Source organism: Passer montanus, unplaced genomic scaffold, assembly GCF_014805655.1.
Source record: "Passer montanus isolate IOZ18808 unplaced genomic scaffold, ASM1480565v1 scaffold4, whole genome shotgun sequence".
Taxonomy (NCBI): domain Eukaryota; kingdom Metazoa; phylum Chordata; class Aves; order Passeriformes; family Passeridae; genus Passer; species Passer montanus.
Window position 1 is genome coordinate 13,863,795 of NW_024368818.1, and position 23,610 is coordinate 13,887,404.

General features: G+C 40.9%; 1 protein-coding gene across 1 annotated transcript in view; it reads right to left on the reverse strand.

Moving 5' to 3' along the window:
* Positions 1-247: 247 nt before the first annotated feature.
* TYR (tyrosinase) overlaps positions 248-23,610 on the reverse strand; it is a 43,862-nt gene continuing 20,499 nt past the window's right edge. The window contains exons 4-5 of the mRNA XM_039718766.1: positions 4,572-4,753; positions 248-714 (exon numbers count right to left, since the gene is read on the reverse strand). Of these exons, the coding sequence (XP_039574700.1) occupies positions 491-714; positions 4,572-4,753 (406 nt within the window). The 3' untranslated portion in view covers positions 248-490. The remainder of the gene's footprint in view (positions 715-4,571; positions 4,754-23,610) is intronic.

Sequence of the window (23,610 nt, forward strand, 5' to 3'; positions counted from 1 at the left end):
AAACTCCTATACCAGAAGAAAATTTGTCTATGGTACAGTCAGTCTGCTCAGTCACTGTATATTTTGCTAACTGAACTAAAGGGTTCTTTTTGCTCTTACATTCAAACAAGTAGCATCAATTAGGCAATCAGGCACATGTCACTATATCCATGTGCCAAACAAATGGATTGGGCAGCGGAATTGGATCCTACAGTTGTGAAAAAAGAATTATACATTCAATCCACCACATAAGCCAGTCTGGTTTCGTAGGAGCATTATTTAATCAAGCATAGGAAATACATGGTGTTCTTTGGGTGGCATCATAGCTTGTGTTGAATCTGGGAGATTTTTTAGGAGTGAATCTGATAAGATGCTACAACATTGGAGATTAAAAGAGATTTGAGATGGCCCATCCTGCTTCTGCAGCACACCTCAACAAGGTATTTGTAAACATCAATCAAGCACTGCATGCTTGATTAGCACCTTAGCATGACTGAGTTACTGGAGACCTCTAGAAATTGGACTGATAACTTATATTGTTGTAATCTTCACTTTCTATGAGTAAGGGTTGTATCTCTGAAGAAGTTCCTCCTTTTTTCTTCCGGCAGGCCCTGATGAGCCCTGTGAGCACAGCAGTAACAATGCCTCCAAACACGGCTGCTCCGACCAACCAAGCCCAGATCTGACGGGCTTCCTGAAGATAGGGTGTCAACAAGTCTTGGAAAGACTGAAGGGCTTGAAAAATCAAACAGAAAAAGAAAGATTATTTGACTTGATGCAATGCATTGTCAGTTTATGGAAGTTCTGTAATAGATAATATTGGAAAGCTGAGTATAGAGACTAGAGTGGTAGAAATTGTCTGAGACCCACAAATAGTTTTAAACAAATCTCTTCAGCCCTGATAGTCTGTTTCTCAGACCTCATGTCCAAAGCTGGTACAGAGTTCTCTGTCCCCAGTGCTCCTCACCATTTTGTCAAAACTTCAGACTGCAACCCAAGTTTGATACTGTATGACCAAAGGTCCTGCTAGCTCAGCATCCTTTGGCAACAATAACTGAGGCAGAACACTGGGGAGAGTTTAAGAAAAGGTCAACTCTATTACAATGCCTTCACAAAATACTTACCCAGCCACCAAAAGTTTGCAGGTCAGGGATTTCCTGAACCAGACGCTGTGCTGTTTTGTGTAATAGTCATTGGAGGATTTTTTTTGATCCTTCCATCATCCTTTCAAGCTGCTCTTTGAACTTTTATCACAACGTTTAGCAGCAAAAACATCCCTGCCTTAACTACATGCATTAACTACATATTGGCTGGGGAAAAAAGCTTCTTTTTAGTAATTGCGAAGCTGCATTCCACTTGCCTTGACAGTTCCTCTGTGGGGAGAGGCAGTAGACAACTATTCTGTGGTCATTCTGCACAACAAGTCCTCTTTCTTTGGTGAATCCAGGGCAGCTTCTGACTGTTAGATGATCAGCTGCCTTCTGGCTTTGTGACAGGAATTGTGTGTGTGTGTCTGTTTTTCTTGCTATGGCTTAATGAGTTATGAAAACCCTGCCATACAGGGCTCTCACTTCACAGCAGAGGCTGGAAAGAAACCTGTTCAAAATGCATCCAATAATGTGCTGGCTTGAACTTGAAAAATAAGAATACTTGTCTGCTTGGGCCAAGGAGAATTTGGAATCCACATCTCCCAATTATTAGCTCTGAGAGCATTATTAGCAGTAATTACTAGCTAGTAGGGAAAAGAAAGAGCACCTCTATGGGCACTTTCTCTGGGAACTCCTATGGTGGTTTATTTCTGAACATTCTTTATGCATCTGGACTGATTTAGATGTACTCAACCATATTTAGAATGTTGTACCCCCACAAAGCCTGTAAATGTCTATCTGTTATCTTGCATTTTCACTGGTGCCCAGAAAAACAATCCTCTTGGGTTACAGTACTTCCAAGAATATGTTGTTACATGCATTGAGCTCTGAAAAGATGCTGCCTCCCAGGGCCTGGCTAAGGGGTGTAGCCAGGAAGCTGCCTGATTTGGTGTGGCCCCCTGACTACCCTCTATTAGTATTCCAGGTGGATAGGGGTGAGACTGAAGGAGGAAGTCCCAGGGTAATGTAAAAGGACTTCAGGGCAGTTAACAGAGTAGGTGTTCAGGTAGTATTCTCCTTGATTCCTTCAGTGCTAGGGGAAAATACTGAAACAAATAGGAAAACTCAACAGATCCATACATGGCCAAGAGATTGGTGCCACAGGTGGAATTTTGGGGTTTCTGTCCATGGGATGACGGACACAGCACCAGGCCTGCTCATGTTGTATGGGGTACATCTGAGTCAGAGGGAGAAAAGGATCATGGCCCAGGAATTATCAGGGTTTAAACTAGGTGTGAAGGGGGAGTGGGATAACTGGTTTCTGCCATTTCTTGTGTGTTTGTTGCTCACTAGTTGTACCTCTGGATGTTCACAAAAAGTACCTGTGAGGCTTCCACAATCAAAACTAGAAAGATGAGCTAGGAGAGATTCAAGTTATGGAGTCCCTCAGCTTTAAGGCATGGTTACTTGTCTTTGTAGTGTTGAAAAGTTCCCAGCTCCTACGGATTTTATCAGTCTCCTCATAATTACAGCTTGGAAAATCTTTTTTAATGGAAAGATTGTCAAGGACTGGAACAGGCTGCTGAGGGAAATAGTAGAGTCACCATCCCTGGATGGTGGGCTTGACAGTGCTGGTTTTATGCTTGGACTTCAAGATCATAGAAGTCTTTTCCAATCTTAATGATTCTGTGATTCTATAAAAATCTTCCCACTGGGAGAGGGAGATTTTCTGGGCAAAAGTCAAGACTGCATCTGTAAATTTATCTGTTTTCATTTCTGGAAGAAAGAAAAAAAAATACAGAAAAATCTTAGTCCAGGTGCTGAAATATAGCTCTTGAAACAGCTCTTAACAGAGTAACTTCTTTTCACAGCTATTGTTAGGTGGTGCCATTAGTCTTCCAAATCGCTGTTATTGATGCTAACTTGTGTTTGTTTTCAGGCAGCCGTGCATGTTGTGGTCATTTTACAGCTCATGATTTTCATGTCAAGGAAAGCTGGGTGTCTGCTCCAGTTTCTGCTCAGAGCAGCTCCCCAGTAGCTACACTGTGACATCTGCCTTGGAGTCCTGAGGGATGGATTTCCATACAAACTCTTTGAGACCACTTCTGCCTCAGCACTATCTTACATATAAAAATAAATGAAGCTGCAATTAAAACTATGTACTCTTAACACACTGATTTGCTTTACAGTGGAAAGCAGAGCTACAGGTATCAGTTTTTCCTCAGGGACAAAACAACAGTATAATTTAGTATTAAAAAGCAATTTTGTCATTGGATTCTTTCCAAGTTTTGTTTCTTGTAACCAGCCTCATCATGCTTAGTTTAGTTCTACTTCATCTCTTTTAAGTTGCTGGTACTGTAACTCAGAACTGCTGTTTGTCACAGAGTCACAGAATCATCATCATCAGACCCCCAAGGCCATCTAGTCCAACTGTCAACGCAGAACCACCAAAATTGCCCCCAAACCACTTTCTTTAAGAGCAGACAAGATAGGTTTTGAGAACAGGATGGGGCCAGATCTTGTGTGTTCATTCCTCATCCTGCCTTGTTCTCTTCTGCCTTGCTTCTTCTTCCTCATCTGGAAGATCTGAAGAAATGCTGCCTTTTATTGACCACCCAGATATTTTCTACTGACCATTTTTTCTTTCATAAATTTTTTCTACTTGTCCAGTACTTCCTGTTTGCCAGTCACAGAGTTTGTCTTCTCCTAAAGAAAAGTTTGTATTTATACACTAGAATGAGAAAATCTCTGTAATTTGAGAGTCCAACCATTTTTCATTTGTAACTAGTTCTTTCCTTCAGATAAGAAATAGCTTAAGTTTGCTTCTTAGTGAGATTACCAAGGGGTTGAGCGACATCTGAGGATTATCTGGGCTTTCTGAACAAGGTTGAATTTCCTTCATTGTGTTGATCTTTCAGTATAATTAAGGAACTACTTTCCTTACCTCTGTTAAAAACCTGGGCAGAATTTAATAGGATTTTCTTTTTCTGAGGACTGTGTTCTCCCCTAGGAAAAGGCTAGAGTCCAAGAGGCAACAGAAATTAATTATTGGATGGTAAGTATTTTACCACTTTCTTCCTCTTGCAGTACGATTTCAGGATTCAGAATTCCTGAAAGTCATGGTATTTGCCACTTTGCCTGAGTTGTACAATTCTAGCAATAAGAGAAGTTTAGGAAACTAATGTCTGATTAAAAATATATGTATTTGCATTTCTGGTCTTGATGTGGCTGTTTCATGCGCTTATATTCCAGTACCTGGACTACATATTTTCTGCATCTCATTCCCTAATCTGTCCACACATCCAGGATTGCCCCATCTTAGGTGCAGAATCTCACATTTCCCCTTTTTGAAACTTGTGATTAGTGATTGCCCAGTCTTCTAATTTTTTTTTCTTTTAAATCTGGAATTAGAATGATTTTTTTATCTTCTCATATGACAAATATATTCCAGGTTATAGGCAACAAATTTTACATTTGCCCTTTTCCCCAAAATTATGATATTACCTGGTTCTTGCAGATATTCATAGTCATACCCCAGCTCTCTTGAAGGTTTAAAAAATTCTCCATTTCTGTAAAGAGGGATGAAAGGGACCATGTAATTTTCTCGATTGTGCCCAATTGGTGCATTAGCTGCTGGGTATACTTCTAGCATGGGCCTGTGTCTTCTTAACCATCGTTCAAAAATGCTGTGGAAGAGAGAGCATATTAATTAATGATAGGGATTAGCAGAATTTTTCTTCTTGAAGATTAAAAGAAAGTGATGGAGTTGTTTTTTTTTTTTTTAATGCTGGAGACAGGGTTGCATGCAATGTCTTGTGTTTGTGTGTGTAATACTTTCCAAATTTCCAAATTTGGGGTTATCCACTTCAGTACTGAGTTCCTATGCAAGCTTACAAAAAAGCAAATGCTTGTGCTGCTACAAAGAGTCTGAATGTGCTTTTAAATTCCATAAATGTAAATCACTCTCTTTCTGTACTCAGCAATTCATGTGATTGTGAGGAATAGAGAGAAATTAATTAAAGACCTCAGTCCTTCCTCCTCACTTTCAGAAACATTTGTAGCTAGTTTTGAATGGTCTTGTTTCTAGCTGCTCTGTCCTGTTCCTCTTCCTCTAATTTCTTAGCAAGGATTTTCAATGACGTATGAGTTCCATCATGATCCTTTGGACATCACCAACGGAGTGGAAACATCTGAGGAAGAAGTGATAAGCTGAAAAAGCAGGTCAGCTGTCAGTAAAGTGTCTTTCTCCATCCAGAGCTTCTTCACTGACCTCAGTGTCTACACTGTTGTTTAACACATTCGTCTCTCTCAGCTGCTGTGCAGCTTTATTTTACCTCTTCTTAAATATGTTATCCCAGAGGCACTGCCAGTGCCAAGTTCTGGCCAGTGTCAGGTCTATCTTGCAGCCAGCTGGAACAAGCTCCATCTGACATGGGGACAGTTTCTGCCACCTTCTGGCAGAAGCCAGCCCTGTAGCACCTAATTGCCAAAACATTGCCATGTAAACCCAATAGAAACTGCTCCCCACACCTCCAGCCTCAGCTGCTCCATTCCATATTTCTCTTCCAAAATTTCTTCCGTTAGCTGTCTGTCACCCAAGGCTGTGTGTCTGCTCTTTAACTTGGATGCAGAAAGCTTTAAGGCTGCAGTAGTGGAAGTGTATAGTGGCATTAACAACTCAACTATGGAATGTGTTTGGAAAGCAAAATTAAGAACCTTCCAAAACATTCTCAGTTCTCCCCGCTTTGAGCCTTTTTCTGGTCAACTCGTCACTATCAATCCTCAAACCCTTTCTCTGATCCCTTTGTGTTTATTCACCTGAGTGCGCCAGGTTGGAATAGGGAAGGTGGAAAAATGCTACAGGGCAAGCAGATGCAGGTATCTTCTTCATGAAGAAAGAGGATTCCATACTAAATCCAAAGATACTGGTGAGAGATAATTATCAACATCAGGCTCAGGGAGGGATCTCTGGATTCATTTATTAGTTATAAGGGATAGGAATGGTCTAAAGAAACCTGTAAATTGTGCTTTAATGGAGATCTCAGTGCAACGGTTGCTCTCCTCCCCAGCACTGGCCACTGACCAGAGGACATGGACTTCCCTCCCCTGTTCCCCCCGCAGCTGTTCAGGGACTCAAGTTATCCCAGAAATACAGTTCGTAAATGCAAGTTCTCGGGGGTATGAGGATCTCTGCAGGTTATCAAGGAATTCTGCCAACAGATTTCTACCTCTTATTTTTGGGCAGAAATATTGATAAACAATCTGCATAGCCTACCAAATTAAAGCCCTCTCCTATTCATCAAATAGAGGTAAAGCCAAAATCTTTGTTCTCTTTTTAGGATCAAAAACTCTAATAAATGAAAACACGACTCTGATCATACACCTTGTCTACACTTTACAATGCAGGTATTAATTTTGATTAAAATCTTCATTTGTGTCTCTCTTCTTCAGTTAATTTCATCAATCCTCTCTGGAAAAACTCTTATCTGCATAATAATGTTTATTTGAAGCTTTCAGATGGATAAGTTTAAACAATGTGAGAACTTCAGCTTATGTTATCTCAAGATAGTTTGAGCAGAAACTCTGTAATCTTTGAAGAACAACATGAAGAAATTCAGTAATCACTAAAAAATACATAGAATATAAAGGAATAATTTAGCTTGAGGAGGGGTGGGATGTAAGGCAGGGCTGTACTTGATCTTTTCCCTGCCTGGCTTTTACTTATGTCTTGGATAAAGTGCCCTGACTATCAGAGCTTTATTTCCCAAGCAGTTGTGGATGGGAGCTGAGATAGCTCTTCTCTGCAGCACAAGGTTGTTAGAGGTGCAGAGATACTCTGGTTGTGGGAACACAATAATATTTTAAGAAGGCAGAGGTGGGACTTGGATCGGGTTTTTAATGTCTGGTGATGATCCATACCCTAACTTTGGAATGCTCAATCTGAGATACTTCCTGTGGCCTGATTTTTAGAAAATGCTGAGCAGTCACAATCTGAAAATTAGGAGGGCTGATGAGCACAAGGTTCAGAGCTAAAACTCATAATTTGTCTGAAATAGCTTTGCAAGAAATGTCCTGAAATGCAGCATCCTTGCTGCATGAGTTAAGTGTTGCTGTTGTGTAAGAGCTTTTAATAAGAATCGTTAGGCCAGTAATCTTTCAAGCAGAATGCAAATGCAAAACATTTCCATGGAAATGAAAGTATGTACTTTTGGATTCCTTCATTTGCAGTGTGGTTCCCACATGGGGTATCAAGCTTTGCCTAGCAGCAGCAGGAACATTGGATTGCCTGCCCTTGCAGCTGATCTTTAGGTTCAGATGTGATCATGTGCCTCTAAATCCTGATGTGATGAGTTTTGCTGATGCACATGATGTGTTGAACAATTCACTGAGTTGTTTGGGAACAGTTCTCTTCTATAGCTGGCACAAGATCATGTAGCCTTGGCTGGAATCTCTTTCATTGAGCATATCTGTATGCCACCATGGGAATCTCAGAAATATTCTTTGAAGCTTTGAGAGTCACATTTTCTTTTACTCCTTTCAGAACAGCTAGTCATGTGCATTTATCTTGTAGTAGTCTTGGGATTTTGCTTTTGGGTTTAATATGACACTGAAAAATTAGGATTATATTCTGCTTGCTAATAAAATGATTGGGTGAAGTTACACTTATTATTTCAATTTAAAGGTTTCTTCCCAGCTTGTTCAGTAAAATGGAGTCAAAACACTGTTTTTTTCCTGGCCAGATAATGCATGGTGATTTGTATTTTCAAGAGTGTTCATGGGTTTTTAAAATTTTGTGTGAGAAAATTGACAGATGTAGTATATCAGTAATATTTTTTTTGTACCTCATCTGTTTGTATTCATCCTCTTAAGTGGGCACTTCTTGGGGGGCACTGCCATCTCCCTTCCTTACTCATATTTTGTAAGTTATGGAAAGAGAACCTTACTCTTGCTTTTCAAGAAGAGTTTCCCAGCTTAATGGAACAAAGAAAACTCCCAATGGCATCCAGCTGGGGAGAAAAAACCCATGGATAGGGCACAACTTCAGGTGTATTTCTATTGGTAAAGTACAAATGGTTCTCCTTGGGCACCATAAGCCATTTCATATCAGAGAGTTACATTTTATGACTCCCCAGCCAAGTCCATTAACTCCCTTAATACATTTTTAAGGAAAACTGAAATCCTGAAGTAGCCTAAGGCATTTGCTGTCAGCCAGGTAGTGACACTGGCACAGTGCTCCTGTCCTTGGGGACTGAATTGAAAAGATTTGGGCAAAAAAAAAAAAAGTGTATTTGGAGAAAGTAATCATACTCTGTTTTGTTTCAGAATACTGTGACCACTGAGTCAAACATTGTGGAATACCTTTTTCTTCAAATAAGGTTCTTTCTCCAGCCCTGGCTATATTTAAGGCAGTTAGCATCAAGTATTCTCTCTGTCATGCAGGGCTGTCCTTTCCTGAAGGCAAAGAGAACGCATCTGAACAGCTATGATGGATCACTGCAATTCTTCCATGTGCCTTGATCTACAGAGACAGTTGTTTAATCCAATAACAGGCATGTGGTTTCCATGACAGAAAGAAATCAGTGTTCCCATCATCAGATGTTGATCTGCTTACAGAAGTTGACAGAAGTTTTTCTTTTCTTCCCCTACACAGTCATGTAAGTTATTTCCCTTTAGCATCTCGAAAATGTGTAGTTGTTTCCTGTTATTTTCTCAGGAGCTGCAGCCTTGGAAGAGCCTAGGTCTGCAGAATTAATGCTACATGCAGAGAGACAAAATGCTGAGGTAATTAGCTGGTCCCTTCATGGAGTGACAAAGCTCCTTGTAGAAAAGCCAGGTTTGTGGCAAAGCAGCAGACCTTAACTGCCTCAAATTGTTCATTATCTTGGCAAACCACTGCTTTTATGTTCTCTTCATATGGACCTCTTCATCCTTCCCTGGACCTGAGAGCCTAACAAAGCAGGACCATGAGGTAAGGGCATCTTCAGGGCCATTTTATTCCATATTGCCTCCCTTTCTTGACGTAATTTAATTAAAGGTAACTGAAAGGATATTTACAGTTCAGATCAGGCTCTTCTATAGCCAATCTCCATACTAATTCTGTGAAAAATAAAAAAAGAACAAACAAAAGAGTACTGGACATAAGTTTAGTGAGAAGGAGAGAAATCTCTCTGGCTCCTGCAGAAGTCTGGTTGGTTACTTTTCCTTCCTCAGCATCTTGACAAAGAGAGCAAGCAGATCAGTAGCTATTTGTATAGCTGGAAGTGATATTTTCCAGAGGCTTTTTTAGCATTGCAATTCCAGCTAGACTGGCATCACTCGGGAGATGTTGGCTGTGCTATGGGAGCAGATGGGATGCGAGCGTGGTGGGAAGACAAGGCGGGATAAAGAGAAGAAGAGAAGACCTATCCAAAAGTTGTTGGGAATTTTATTCAGAGAATGGAAATGGAGAGAATCAGGCCTGGGATTAGCGGCAATAAACCATAAATCCTTGAGGATGATAGGTCTACCTAGATGGGTCACAGGCAATCAAATCTTAAGAAAGAGAAATTTAAAACATGACAAATAACTAAATTAAATAGAGCTTAGTCTCCTGGTAGCCCTTAATACCCTTTGTATTTCCTCAGCAGCAAGCAAAATTGACTTGGAAAGGGTAGTTTTTATTTAAAGGCATTGGTCAGATTAAAAAATAATTCTGTCTAGATCAGAGAAAAAATTTGTTTGCATTTGGAAGACTTTTTCATTCTCTTGAAGAAATCAAAGTTCCCAAACTGAATGTCCTAAATAAGGGGCAGAAGAATTGAAAGAAACTGGAGAATAATTTGAATTTTGGAAGATGCCCTGTTTCACATTTAGTGCTCAGAGAAGCTCAGACTCTCTAAAGTGAATTTCCAAAGTAGAAATTATTTTGTAGTGGGTGTAATATCAAAGTAATTACTGGATTATGATAATCAACACCCTGTGCAAAGATTACTTTTTGTGGTAGGAAATATAATTTTAATATTGTAGAATGGGTTGGATTTAGACTACTCTAGATTAAAATAAGGCTCAGGTTTGTGTTTAAACCTTGGAAAAATTGATCACGGGACATGATAAATTCACTGTCACTTAAGCTCTGATTCAGTCATAAGCCATGTTTGATGCAGATATAGCCAAGGAAGGTAATGAAGTCAGAAGGAGTTGTGGTTTGCCCCGGAAGTGTGTTTCTGAAAGAGTCTAGGTCAGACCAATCAGTGGCCAGATTTGAAATTGGCATCTGGTGTGGCCACTGAGGATCTGGATATGCCTCTGAGAACACACAGGGGTTAAAAGCAGGAGATTCCCAGAGAACTTCCTCTTTGGGAATCTGGCGTTGGTGAGTGGAGTCTGGACCTCTCCCCTGCCCAGCTGCGTCTGGGTTGGGGAGGCAGAGGCCATGAGGCCTGTGGGGAAGAGGCCGGGAGCCCCAAAGGGTGCAGGGGTGGAGGAGAACATGCAGGGGTGGAAGAGACTTGAGATGCTTGGGCAGCCCCCCCAGAGAGAGTGATAGAGACTGTGCTGGCAGCACCGCCAGCCAGAAGTGGGGGATGTGGCGAGAGAGGTGCCTGGCAGCTGTGGGAGTCCTGGGCAGACAGAGGCAAAGATTTTAACCCCTTGGTAGAATAATGGAAACCTTACAAATACTTCTCCTCCTGAATCAGAATGAGGAGAGAGAGATGAGAGATGAAATGGGCAAGCATGAGGAAAGCTGGATGAGGTGAGAAGAATCCTAGGTGGGAAGAGATGATAGAGTAGCCTTGGGCTGGACTCTCTTGTATGGCCATGGACAGACCCGTGTTTTTTTTCCCCTGTGACCCAGAGACTGTATTTAGGGGGAAGCAACACCTGGGAGTCAAGAGTGAAGCAGTGGTGTGAACAGAGACGGCTGAGGAGGGCGTGGGATGCCCTTTGTCTCCACTGAGAGGAAGATCTCTGTTCACGAGGCCCCTCGGCCCCAGGGGGTGAAATTTGGGGGGACTGGTGTCCCAAAGTTGAGAGACTGCTCCTTTTAGAACTGGGTGGAGCATCTTTAAACGGGGAGCCCTAAAAGCAGTCCTGGCCCGTGTGCAGTGGTGAGAGCACTGGACATGGAGGGGGGAGAAGTCGCGAGGGATGATGTTCTCTGTGCGGGGCCATGGGTGACACGGAAGCACAGGAGGTTTCAATTGTGCTCCGGGGGAAGCCTATGGTGCAAGGGAGGACTCCTCTCTCCCTGATGGATTTGAGGGTTGATTATTTGAGGGGTGGTGAATCTGTGGAGAAAAGGGAGGGGGGAGGAGGAATGTATTTGGAAGGTTTTCATTCTTAGCTTTGTATGTGTTCCTTTTTAGATATTGTAATGAATAAAGTGTTGTGTTTTTCCCTCCATCCCCAAATGGGAGCCTGCTTTGTTCTGTTCCCGGGTCACATCTAACAGAAACCAGGTTGGAAATACACCTTTCATGGGGGCCCTGGCATTGTGCCAGGGTCAAACCATGACAGAAGGATTCCCAAAAAATCATAAAGGCAAAGAATATTTTTCCTGCATTTTGGAAAATTCTCAGAGACTCTTGCAGGATTCATTTTACTATACACAAAACAGGCAGAGAGCTAAAATAGCTTACCTAAATTCGTACCAGCCACAATATGGAGGAATGGGACCTCAGCTGTGGGGCCAGTTTGTACCAAACTGTGGAACTCCTAAGAGTTAGGTTGTACTGCAAAGCATGGAGTCTCAATTTTATTTAAATTTTTCCTATATATCTGTATATGGGTCACTGTAACTGCTGATAAGCTTAATACTTGTGTGCTCCAGCTCTAATAGGTTCCAAAGTATTGGTATGTGGTAAAAGGTAATAATGATGCCCACATGGTATGTGGATGCTTTGTCAGTTTAAATTTTTCATTCAGGGAAAATATACTTTGCTTTTGCAAAACATTTTAGTGTGATATGGTGAAAATTAAAGCCATCTATAAAAGACATGGATATATCACTTCTATTTAATTGTGTAAAAATATACTCAAGTGCTTTCTTTGTTCTGCTCATACATACCAGGTTATACAAAATGAAATTAAATGAGCTATAGCGTAAAATTAATTAAGAAACCAAAACAAACAAACCCACCTTGGTTTAATGAGTGGTGGGAAAATATTATTGATTTGAGGATGATTGAAAAAAGGCCATCAATATATATTTTCTTACTGAAAGTATGAATTCATATTATTTTTTGAATAATATATGTAATGGGATTATAACTAATGAAAGGACGAGCCAAGAAATAACTGGGTTTATGCTGCCAGTGGGAAATACCAGGCAGAGTATAAAAGCATTGCTGTACGTAGGCTGGGTTCCTTCCTACTGTTCCAGATAGTGTTGTGCACTCTGGAAAAGATGCTGCTCGCAGGAAGGAAATCTTAAAATCTAGAAAAAGCAAAGTAAAAAAATAAGAGTTGCAATTTTTCTTTATCATTTTGCAAAGTGTCCTTATAAGGTCCACTTCCCAAGTGTGCTACCATAGTCGTGGGCAGAGGTACTCTTGAGTGACTGAGTGTAAGAGGAGAAACCAGACTTTAAATATCCCTTTCTAACATTGAGCCACCTCAGAGGCGCTGGCTCACAGTGTAAACTCACTGTCCCCTCAGGAAGATTTAACAGAAAAAATTAATCCAGTGTGTTTTACCTTGCAGTGAAGAACAGCTGGAGAGAGGTGAAGGGGAAAGAAGGGGTGAAGTTCCTCTGTATGAATTTCTGTCACACAACAAGGAACAAGAGTGGCATTGCAGGTATGCCCAGTGGGAGGACTACAGTCACCTTATGGTGAAGGCTCACGGTCACTCTGGGTCTTGTGCACTGCAGGGGACACAGTACAGATTTCCTCCTGCCTCCTTGTCCTCACTTTCCTTGTAAGCATTTGCACAATGTGCCATAAGCAGTATTAAGGGACAGATTTGGTTTAAAACCAAACCTCCCCTTTATTTTCATTTGTTCTGGGATAGTTTAGGGAGATAAAGCCATGGATCTGATTCATTATTCTTTTGTGCGATGGCCAGTACCAGCACAAGGGAGAAACTGAGGTGAGCATCTCTGGGTGGCACTAATTGCTGAATAGGACTTTTCTTTTCTTAACCTATGTGCTAGGTCAAACTGACTTAAAGCAACATTGAAATTGTGCCCTTTGTTTCTCAATAGCCTGATAAACCTTTGCCTCAGCTGAGCCTGCACTCAGTATTAACCACTCAGCTGCTAGACATCAGCTTTGTAATCCACTGATAAATTTGTCAGGCTCAAATCCAAAGCCATGCACATTGTTGTGCCAGTTTTGACACAGAGACTTTCATTCCTCATCTCCAGTTGTGAGACTGAGACGAGGTCAAACTGACTATGCCAGAAGGAATACAGAATATGGCTGCTTAGAGCTCATTTATACAATTTATTTCAGTATCATGAGATCTGACATGTTGTAGAAGAAATCTGGCAAGCAACATGTATTTGCATTTGGAAAGAAAAGAAAAAGGAAATAAATTAAAGAAAGCTGAAATGCCAGTCCAAGGACTGTGATTACACAGTAGTCATCACTTTAAAAGTTGGCACTAGTCGGCTAGTATTGCAAAGTCACCTCAGGTAATTCCCATCCCAAGCATTTGGGAGAAAGATCGGTGCTTCAATCCTGGAAGAGGTGCTGATGCTGAGGTTGTAAAGTCAAGGCACCGTACTGTTTGCCAACGTATGCGGTTATATTGCAGTGTTCTTTTTTGTTCTTTTTGTTTCAAGTTGGCTAAAGACACTACAGGGACTCTCAGGAAGGTTGTAAACAAATTACACCGTCATAATGCAAGTGTCTGATTAAAAATTAAGATGCTGCTCTCAATTATTGTGAAAACCCATCCAAAGCCTTTGAGGCTGTGTCCCCCACTGGTGAATCACTGCTGAGGATTGCCCTGGGTTGCAGTACTTATTCTATCTAGTCCCAGCTGCTGGAGAACATCCAGGGCCTTCCATCATCAATTCCAAGTTCAGCATGAAGCAAGGATCTTTGGACAACTTTGCCTCTTCCCCAAACCCTCACAGTACCGCCATGAAGTTACTCCTATGCCAGTCCCTGGGCCAGCCACCAGAGACACCTGTGCATGTATATATCTTCATATGTATGTATATTTTTCCATAACAGGCTTTCATCAAGGTCAGCCAAACAGACGAAGAGGATGAGGCTGTTGTCATTGAAATTTTGTGTGAGTGTTGCACTTTTTGCGTTGATCTGCATATCTGGTCAAGCATGTTTGCATATATGCATACACATATATATACATGTGTGCGTGTGTGTGTGTGTGGTTGGGAATACTATTTCAGCTTCAGTACTGGCTGCACCGCACCCCAGAACATGAAACTGTGGTAGCCATACTAGCTTGGGCTCCTAGATTTGTCAACACTTAAAAGATAGACTTGCCATGAAACACACAAAGAAAGGATGTTTTAGCCTGGTGGAGCTGTCTTCCCACATAATGCTGTGCTTCTGATATTTTTTCTCGGAGCATGTATTCCTCATGTAGATCAATTATATGCATCTGAAATATGGATATTCATTTTCAGGAAAGGTCTAGCCTACTTCATTTTTTCCCTTTTTCCCATCTTCTGAACCAAAAGTGGGGATTTTTTGTGGACTTGAGTGGAATAGACCATCTGAAACATGAAGGCACGATGTACAGATGACATAAAGCCCCTTCCTTATTCAGCAAGATTGATATTGGTTGCAGGCTGTCTCCTAAAGTACCATTCTCTGAGTGACGTATAATAACACACTATGCTGACATCTTCCCACCCACTACCAAGTACCACCAGAGCTGGGCAGCCATGTGACACCTGAGGATCTCGGCACTGCTCTGTTTCATGGATGTCACTACAACCATTTCATCTCCTTTGTTCTCACTGCACAAACTGGATGCTTGGAAAGTGTCAGATAAAGGAAACAAGAGGGAGGGAGAGAAAACCAATGCTGTTTGCCTATGTACCTGTTTCTTGAAAACCTCAAGGTTACTGCAGCTGCTGCATTCATAGAGTCATATAATATCCTGAGTTGGAAGGGACCCACAAGAATCACCGAGTCCAAGCCCTGGCCCTGGACAGGACATCCCCAAGAGTCACACCATGTGCCTGAGAGTGCTGTCCAAATGCTTCTTGCACTCTATCAGGCTGGTGCTGTGACCACTTCCCTGGGGAGCCTCCTCAATGCCCAGCCACCCTCTGGGTGAAGAACCATTCCCTAAACTAGGGAACTGTTTCCTGAGCTTCTCCTTTTTAGACCTAGATCTTGCCTGACACTGTTCCATGCCATTTATGAGATATTTTTTAACATTTCCCCTACCAATGTGTTTTAGAACTTTTTCCCCTAATCCATCAAACACCCTCAACACGTCTGTAGGACTGAATGAAGAGAAAGGTCTTCATACTTTCCATCTGAAACTTTTCCTCTTTATGTCAAACAACTTGAGCTTCCAGAGCTCTTTGGCAAAAATGCAATTGGATCTCTCACTGCTGCTTTGCATGCTTATTTGGCTGCAAAGGATGATATAGCTTCCTCTCATTTCTTCAATAATCATGTGGTCCTCCAAGTGTTTCTCTCCTAGAATAAAAAATGTCACCAGGTTCTCAAGCCTCTCTTCTGAAAAGAAGCTGCTCAAGCACCAGGGTCCTGCAAAGAATTCAGGTAGAAAGTTCCCGAGCAAAGATGACTGCTCTCTGTTCCTCTCTCAAAGAGGACTGCTGAAATCCTGCAGTTCTATTCCCCACTTGCTATCACAATATCCTTTGGTTACATTGCAAACTGCTTAACCTTCCCAAGAAAGTTGTGTAGCTACCTGAGGCTTCAATTCCATTGTATATATGTCTGGGCTCCCCTGACACAAAGCTTAACAAGCTGAGCAGTCCTGTATCTTACTTTCCCAGTAAAGAAACCTTACTGAAATCTTACTGGTTTTTGCTTTCTCAGAAAACTGGGTAGGATGAAACAACAAGTGCTGAGCCCAACTTTGCTGTTATATTACCAAGTAAAGAGCTAAAGCCCTTTCGACTAAAGAGGAAGATAATGGATAAGCTAAGCTTTACACTAAAAACAAGAGCTGAGTGTTGGAGCATATGTGTAGGAATCTGTGCAGAGGAATGTCCATATTCTCCAGTGTAGGACTAGGCAGTGCCTTAGCCTAACCCAGTTATCGTTAAAATAATCTAATTCCTGTTGGACCTTTTTCTGTACCTCTGCTGGAAAGAAATGAGTTTAAATGAGGATTAGCTGCACTGAGATTCTGTCAGATATCTGATCTAAACTCTGTTGCTTTTCTTAGTCAAGTCAGCCTTTGTTTAACACCAGTGTTGTAAATAACTTTTCTGAGGTGCAGGAGATAAATTCTTATTCCTTAAATAGCTGCCATCTTATGTGTTGTTTCACCCCTTAATGACAAACCAGAGCAATGTTTGGGTAGAGACATTTGTTTTCCATTCAGATTTAAGTCTCCAATACTGTTCAACACTGCAAACCCCAGGTTATAGATGAGATATATTGGATATTGGGGTGTCCTGTGTGCCATGTAAATAAGGAAATAGAAATGCAACCAACTATGTGCTGCATTGAAAACAGAAATTAGCATTTGATGGAATGTATATCCTGTGTTAAATTTCTCAGATTAATTTTTGCCATGGTTTGATGCTAGCACAAAAACATCACTTGAAGTCAAAGATAGTAAAAATGCCAGCTGCTCCAAAGTTTAATAACTACTTTTCCCTGAAGACAAAGATAACAAGCAGATTAAAATGGATAGCTGTGGAGGTAGCTGGACTGACACTATGGAACCCACTTTTGTGCTCTGCAATTCAGTTATTTTGAGACTTAAATATTGTCATTACTGAGGTTCGCAAGGGCAAATAATACATAAATCACATCTATGGAAGTGAAGTGATAATTTCTTTTGATGAATAGGAGGTAGCTATATGTGGGTGAGAAAAGTACCATGTTTTCTTGTGATTTTTTACAATTTGAACAATTACATCAGCTGTTATTGCAGAAGTACTGCAGGAAGGAAATGCTAGCTGTCTGCAACAGAGCTCATTTTGATTGCTGTGCCGCAGGGAGCTTCCTCCTCCTCCACCATTAAGAGAATAGGTGAAGACTAACCATGCAGCTCTTGTGAAGTTTCAGGGCAGTATAGCCTTTCCTTTTAAAAACCAGTAATTGTTTGCAAAATATGTGGTATATGGGGTGATCTATTCAGTAATTGTGTTGGTTGAACTAAAATCTAGCAGTAAGATTGATATGAAACCTGCACTTTAAATGGGACTCTTTGAACTGAACCTGCTATATAATAGACTTTTATGAACAGAATGGATCATTACAAACATCTAACCTGAATAATGACATGGCAGGTGAGATTGCCAACTGCTGTATTTCACACATGATGCAGAAGATGTCTGTTTAAGCTTTCTCTGGTCATTCCCCTAAAGTAAGGTGGAGCAGCAGCACTATAGGTTATGTGTATGCTTAATCAATAAAAAGAATATTTATCTCCAGAACCTGATCCTTGTCATTATTTCTCTCTCTGTCTGCCTCTGTATGTTGTTTCTGTGGATCCAGAAGACTTATTTAATGTTCCTTTAAATGCAGGTGCACCCTCAAATGTACTACATACACTCTGTCCCCCTCTGTCCACTGGAGCAGGGATGCTCTAAACCTGTACTCCTTCACTTTTGCCTCTGGCCATGGTACATGTTAGACCCTCCTAGGCTGTTCCTGCATCCCTTTGGGTGCTTTGCAATTGCAACTGCTCAGGCTTGCCAAAGTACATAGATGTTAGAACCCAGCTCAGTATCTTGGTGTATGGTTTGCCTTTCAGCCCCAGACACAGTGATATCAAAGCAGAGATACTGGGGAGCTGTTTCTCAGCAACACCCCATCCTTCCCACTTACACTCTGCTTTCCATGGATATATTTATGTGGTATTTCACAGGAGATGTGAACTCACTCTGCCCACATACTGAGCCCACTTTGAGTGAGTCAGCTCCATCAAAGAAGCTGAGTAGCTCTGGTTAACATGCTACAAAGCCTGAGAGGTTAGGAGGGAAAGGTTAGCAGATCTGCTCGGTGCCAAAAGAGGGTTTGTGGTAACAGAGGGAGCATGTGTCCTCCTGCACATTTTTAGACATCCCCAAGGGGAACCAAAATTAAAAGTGTAGAAATTTCCTTTCTAAAAACTTCCATGCTTGATTTTACCCCCACCTTCTGTACTTATCTGCTGTTTATCTCATAGCTGTTGTAGGAGTTTGTGTGTGCCAATAAAGCTTGTGACCCAGAGTCATTCCTGGCCCACCCTCATCTCAGTTATTCTGCTGGAGAACAGTTTTCTTCCTCTAAGTCCCATTTGATAGAACAGAACTGCTTTCTATGTGCAGGAGCTGCTGTAACAAGGTGAATTTTTTAAATACCAGGGAAGGATGAGAGCTGGGCTACCTTGCTGCTGTGCCACAGAACCCGCTGGTGGGATGTAGCTATGCATGCTGATCAGAGCTCTCTTCCCAGGATATTGCTAATGGCAACCTCTTGACCTGCCTTTCTCTAATAGATTTCAAGTGGCTCCAAGCTGTATCTCTTTCAGCTCCAGAAAAACATGACTTCTAGGCTGTGTCATTTGCAAATGTAACCTCAAAAAGCAGTAATAGCTGTGCTGTGTCCATATTGAGGAATAAAAGTAATCATATACTTTGTGTTTATAATGTGATTTTTCTATATTTAGACTGCTTTATTATTAGCTGATATATGATTGATGTACAATTTCCATATCAGCTGCACCTCAGTCAAAAGTTTTTGTAATGGTGACTCTAAGTTTTTGTATACCAAAGGGAGAACATAATTCCTCAGCCTCATGCTTTATCTGTGCTGTCTCCCACTGGAGACATTTCAGGATAAAGAATCACTCTTATTTCATGTATTAAACAAGTCTGGAAACATTGCGTTGTCTTACAAGAATTTCTGATTATTCTTTTTGAATGCCTTTTCTCCAAATATTCCATATTCTTGAAACAAATAGTTTTTAACTTCTAAAATAAGTTCTTATTTCCTGTCATCACTTCAAAACAAGAGAAAAATTTGGTTATTTCTTGTGCCATTTTTTGGTTTAAAAATCCAGAAATGACATTCAAGAGAAAACAAAAATACTGTGTTTCAAAAACAGAGTAAAAATAAGTAACTTTTATTTTGACATCTCCTGGGAGTGACAATCAAATTTTCTCTTGTTAAAGCATTTTTTGCAACAAAATCACTTTTTCCACTTTTGCCATAGTGCTGCCTTATTTTTTTTTTAAGTGAAAGAAAGAAGTGGCATTATGGTGAATATATTGAATCCACAGGGACTGAAAGAGTCCATAAAGTTGGCAGAGGGAATGGGGTGCTGCTGATCAGAGCAGGGGTGTCCAGCTGTGTCTTGTCTTTGCTATTTCATGTGACAGTATATGAAGCAATTTTTACCTCCTGTTTCTTTGATACCTGAGAGCCTCAGTCCAAGGCTAAGGATATGCCAGGTGCTGCACTGACCAGGGGAATGAGATAGTCCCTTAATGACAGAGCTTACAACATGCACACAGGACAAGGCACAACTGGGAGATGCAAACAGAGAGGAGGAGGACCATGCACCCGTGCCTTGGACTGCAATAGTCCATTCACTAAGGAGGAGTATGGAAGGACTTCTCTGAATGCCAAAAAAGTATACAGTAGAGAATGGTATAATCAACATTTTGGAGCAGTACGTGAGTTCCTTAACAATGATTTGGGGTTGAGCAGTGAAGGGCCTTCACAACAGAAACCAGCTGATCTGATGTGAGGAGAACAAAGAAGCAGCAGGAGGGCATGAACAGAGAAAAACACTTGGAGTTAAGAGGAGCATTGGGTTAATGCGATGGTGGTTGCAGCAGCATTCTGAGCTGTGCAGTTATACATGATTGCTGGGGAAAACAGGTCTTGTAATGATGGCATCACTAGAACTGGCAATATGGATCTAGCTCTAGACTAAAATGCAAATAGTCTAACAAATGCTCGGCTTTAGAGAGGCAAGAGACTGATAGCCTACACATCTGTTGTGTGTCTTCAGTAAATTATTCCTAAATTGCTTTTTCTAAAAGCAGGGCCTTTGGAAGCCATCCACATTATTGTAATAAACCCTGGCCATTGCTGCAGAACTTAGGAACAAGATGGAGACTGAGGCCCTATTGCATTAGCTGGTGCATGGGCATAAAGCTGTAAGGAGATCTTGAATGACAACTTCTACTCCCTGTTGCTATTTAACTTTTCTTAGGGAAATTGTTGGGTTGTGGAAATCCAGAGTTATAGAGGTATGAAATAAATGAGAATAAAACTGCAATATTCAAAAGATAGAAGTGCAGGGATAACAGATGAAGATACTACATGCCTCTAGAGATGAAATGCCTAAAAGATCCAGCAGAGAGGAAAGAAACAGTTCCTTCTCTGAGCACAGAAAACACCCCAGTGATCTTAAGTGGGACTGTGGGCTCATGCTTTCATGGCCTGTGCAGCTGCTCCTTACAGCTTGTGTGGGTTGACTCCTCCCTTGTTATTCCCTTGTGCTGACTGTAGAGCATATCTGAATAGTAAAGAGATTTGCAATTAAAAAAAATGCTTCAGAGAGCTAAAAAAGCTCTTGTTTTTGCTGAATGTATATTTTGTTGCATCTTTTTTTCTCTTTATTTTTTTAAGTCGTTAAATTAACAATTAATAATTTTTAGGGTGGTCACCTGCTTTTACCAAACTGAGATTTGATCCCTACAACTTCTAGCAAATAAGAAGGCAAGGAGCTTGATTAATCATTGCTAAGAAAACTGTTGCCTGGGTACCTTCATACATCTACACTACTGAGAGGGAATGATGTAAAAAAAATGGAAGTGTTTATAAGCCAATGCTTTATTCTTTCACCTGCCTAATCTCAACTGCACCTCTGCTTCACCTATCCTTCCCTCCTTTCGTGCATCAGACCTGGGCAGGGAAGGTGAGGGACAGCAGATGGTAGGCTGGCTGTTGCTCAGTTTAGAAAGCAACTCCTAACATTTGGCTCACACCTGTCAGCAGACTCCGTATACACTTGTTTATCCTCCTCTGTACCATATGTTTCCATGCAAAATCAGTTCCAATGATCTATTGCCTTATTGCTATCACTCCTATTATGGTAGTAACTGAGCATTTCACAGTCATTAATACATTTAACCTGACAGCATCCCTGCTGCGTAGGCATCTAATATCTCCCACTGTACAGATGGGCTGTACAGTGGGCTCAAGCTCAGATCCACAGCTCCTCAAAAGCTTCATTGAAATCAATGGGAAGGAAACACATCTCCAGGGGATGAAAGTTTGGGAGAGCAAGCTGCATGCTGGGTTTCACCCAAGAAATTTGCAGTGAAGTGAGGAAATTCCTCTGTAGGTACCAATTTGTATGCTCAAAATGCTGGGCCATTCCTGATTTCCTGACACAGAGCTGCTCCCTGCCTCTGCAAACCCAGCAGAACTGTGGTTGCTGTTGTCATCAGAAGATACAGTTGAAAAGTTAGTTAAAAGCCCATTGGCCCAATGTAGTGTTAGCAGTCAGCTCAAAAGTATTCTGCCCAAGTGAGAAAAGTTGCTAAGTACCAAAAAATGTGCTTCTGCTGCTCTGAAGACTGTCTTCCACTTCCTCTATTCTTTGTATTCTTGCTTGCCTCTCAGAAAGGAATTTCTTTGCAGCCCTTCAAGTCTATGTAGGAGAGGAACAGGGTTTTCTAAAATGCACTGTATGTACCTATCAGTCACCTACTTATTAATTATAACTAAAAGCATGATTAATCTGTCACAGATAGAGATGCTAAGTAACCCGAAGCAGGCTAATGCATTTCTGTCACCTACACAAAAGGCAGCATTATTCTTAGATTTTACATCTGTGTGTACAAAGGTCCATATCCACAGCAGCTGCAAAGCACTGGTGATGCCTTTCTGCCACAGATGGGATGAGGTTGCATCATGCATATCTCTATTGCCCCCACAGAGCCTGTGCAGTGGTTTATTTCCTCCACACCAGTACAGTTTAATGAGGTTATATCTTGCAAATAATTTTGCCTTTTAAAATTGAGAACAATTACAGTTATGAGAATTATTTCCGGGGACTCATAATGACTATGACTGAAATTCCTCAGTGGAAAGGGTCAGCATGAAGACCAAGGTGCTATTTAAGCCTGCAATGAGTAGGAGCTAAGAGGTGCACAGGTCTCCTGCAAGTGTCAATGTCTAAAGAAAACAATTATTTTGATATAGCACAACATATTTTTCCTCTTCTGTTACCCTTTTCTCTGAATATTCAATTGATCCATTTTTTTAATAGCCTAGATGTTGGAAAGTTAATTTGCAGGCACCAACTTGAGATTAGTAACCACACTTGAAACCCTCATCCATCCATCCTGTGAAACAGTCAATGCATGGATATGATAAATCACAGCTAAGCTACACTGTGTAAGGTTTAAAATGTCCTCAAGAAAAGCTTTTCACATAAAAGATTTTCAAAACTGACACCTCCAGAAGGCTAATTATACCCTACGATATGAGGAGCAGAAGACATGCAAGTCAGCCATTGAAGGAACAATTCCACTGATGCCGGGGTCATCTGCTAAGACTGCATTAGGCTCATTAAATATATAACATATATATATATAATATTTTTATTATATATAAACGATATTATTTTTTTCAGTCCCCTTATATTTTAAATATATATAAGGAGCAAAATCCCAACTTCAATTTTGTCTTTTTACTAGCTTTTTAGTAAAGTCAGATAAAGTTTTATATAAGAGTTTTGATGTGAACTGCCTGAGAATGCAAGATGACCCCTGCAAGCTGTAATCTGCATTCCTTCTATGCTGCATGCCTCAGTGGCCCAAAGGAAGAAACCATTTTGGTCTTCATCTCAATAGGCACCTTGCTGCATGCAGGCAGTCTCAGATAGTAGGTTTCTGAGCATGCAGATTTATGGAAGTTTGTATATTGGGGTTTTTTTTGCCCTAAGCAATGCAGTAGTCAAGTGACATTCAGTAGAGAAAAAGTAGAAGATAGATCAGAAAATATAAACTGCTCCAGAACAAGTGTTGTTTGTGTGGCTTTTGCAGTACTTTGCTTAGCTTTATTTTTTTTTTAATTGCTCTTTAGTCCTCACAATTTGGTGTAAATGCAGTCCAGAGTAAATTGTTTGTAGCCATTCACATGTACTATAGTGACACAGAAATGAAATCTTGGAATGTTGCCCTTAATGTAGCAATTTCACCAGTTTCTTGCACAACTGTGCTCTCCTACCCTTTCTTATTAATAAACATGATATCCTTCTGTTTGTTCTCCTTTCATTATGCACAGCTGTACTCTTCTCTTTCATCAAGAAACAGTCAGAATTTTGTTTGTTACACTTAAATACTAATTTTTTTCCTCTTTATTTATGAATAGCAGGCTTAGATTTTCCTTATGGAATAGAAATTGAAACAGCCCTGACA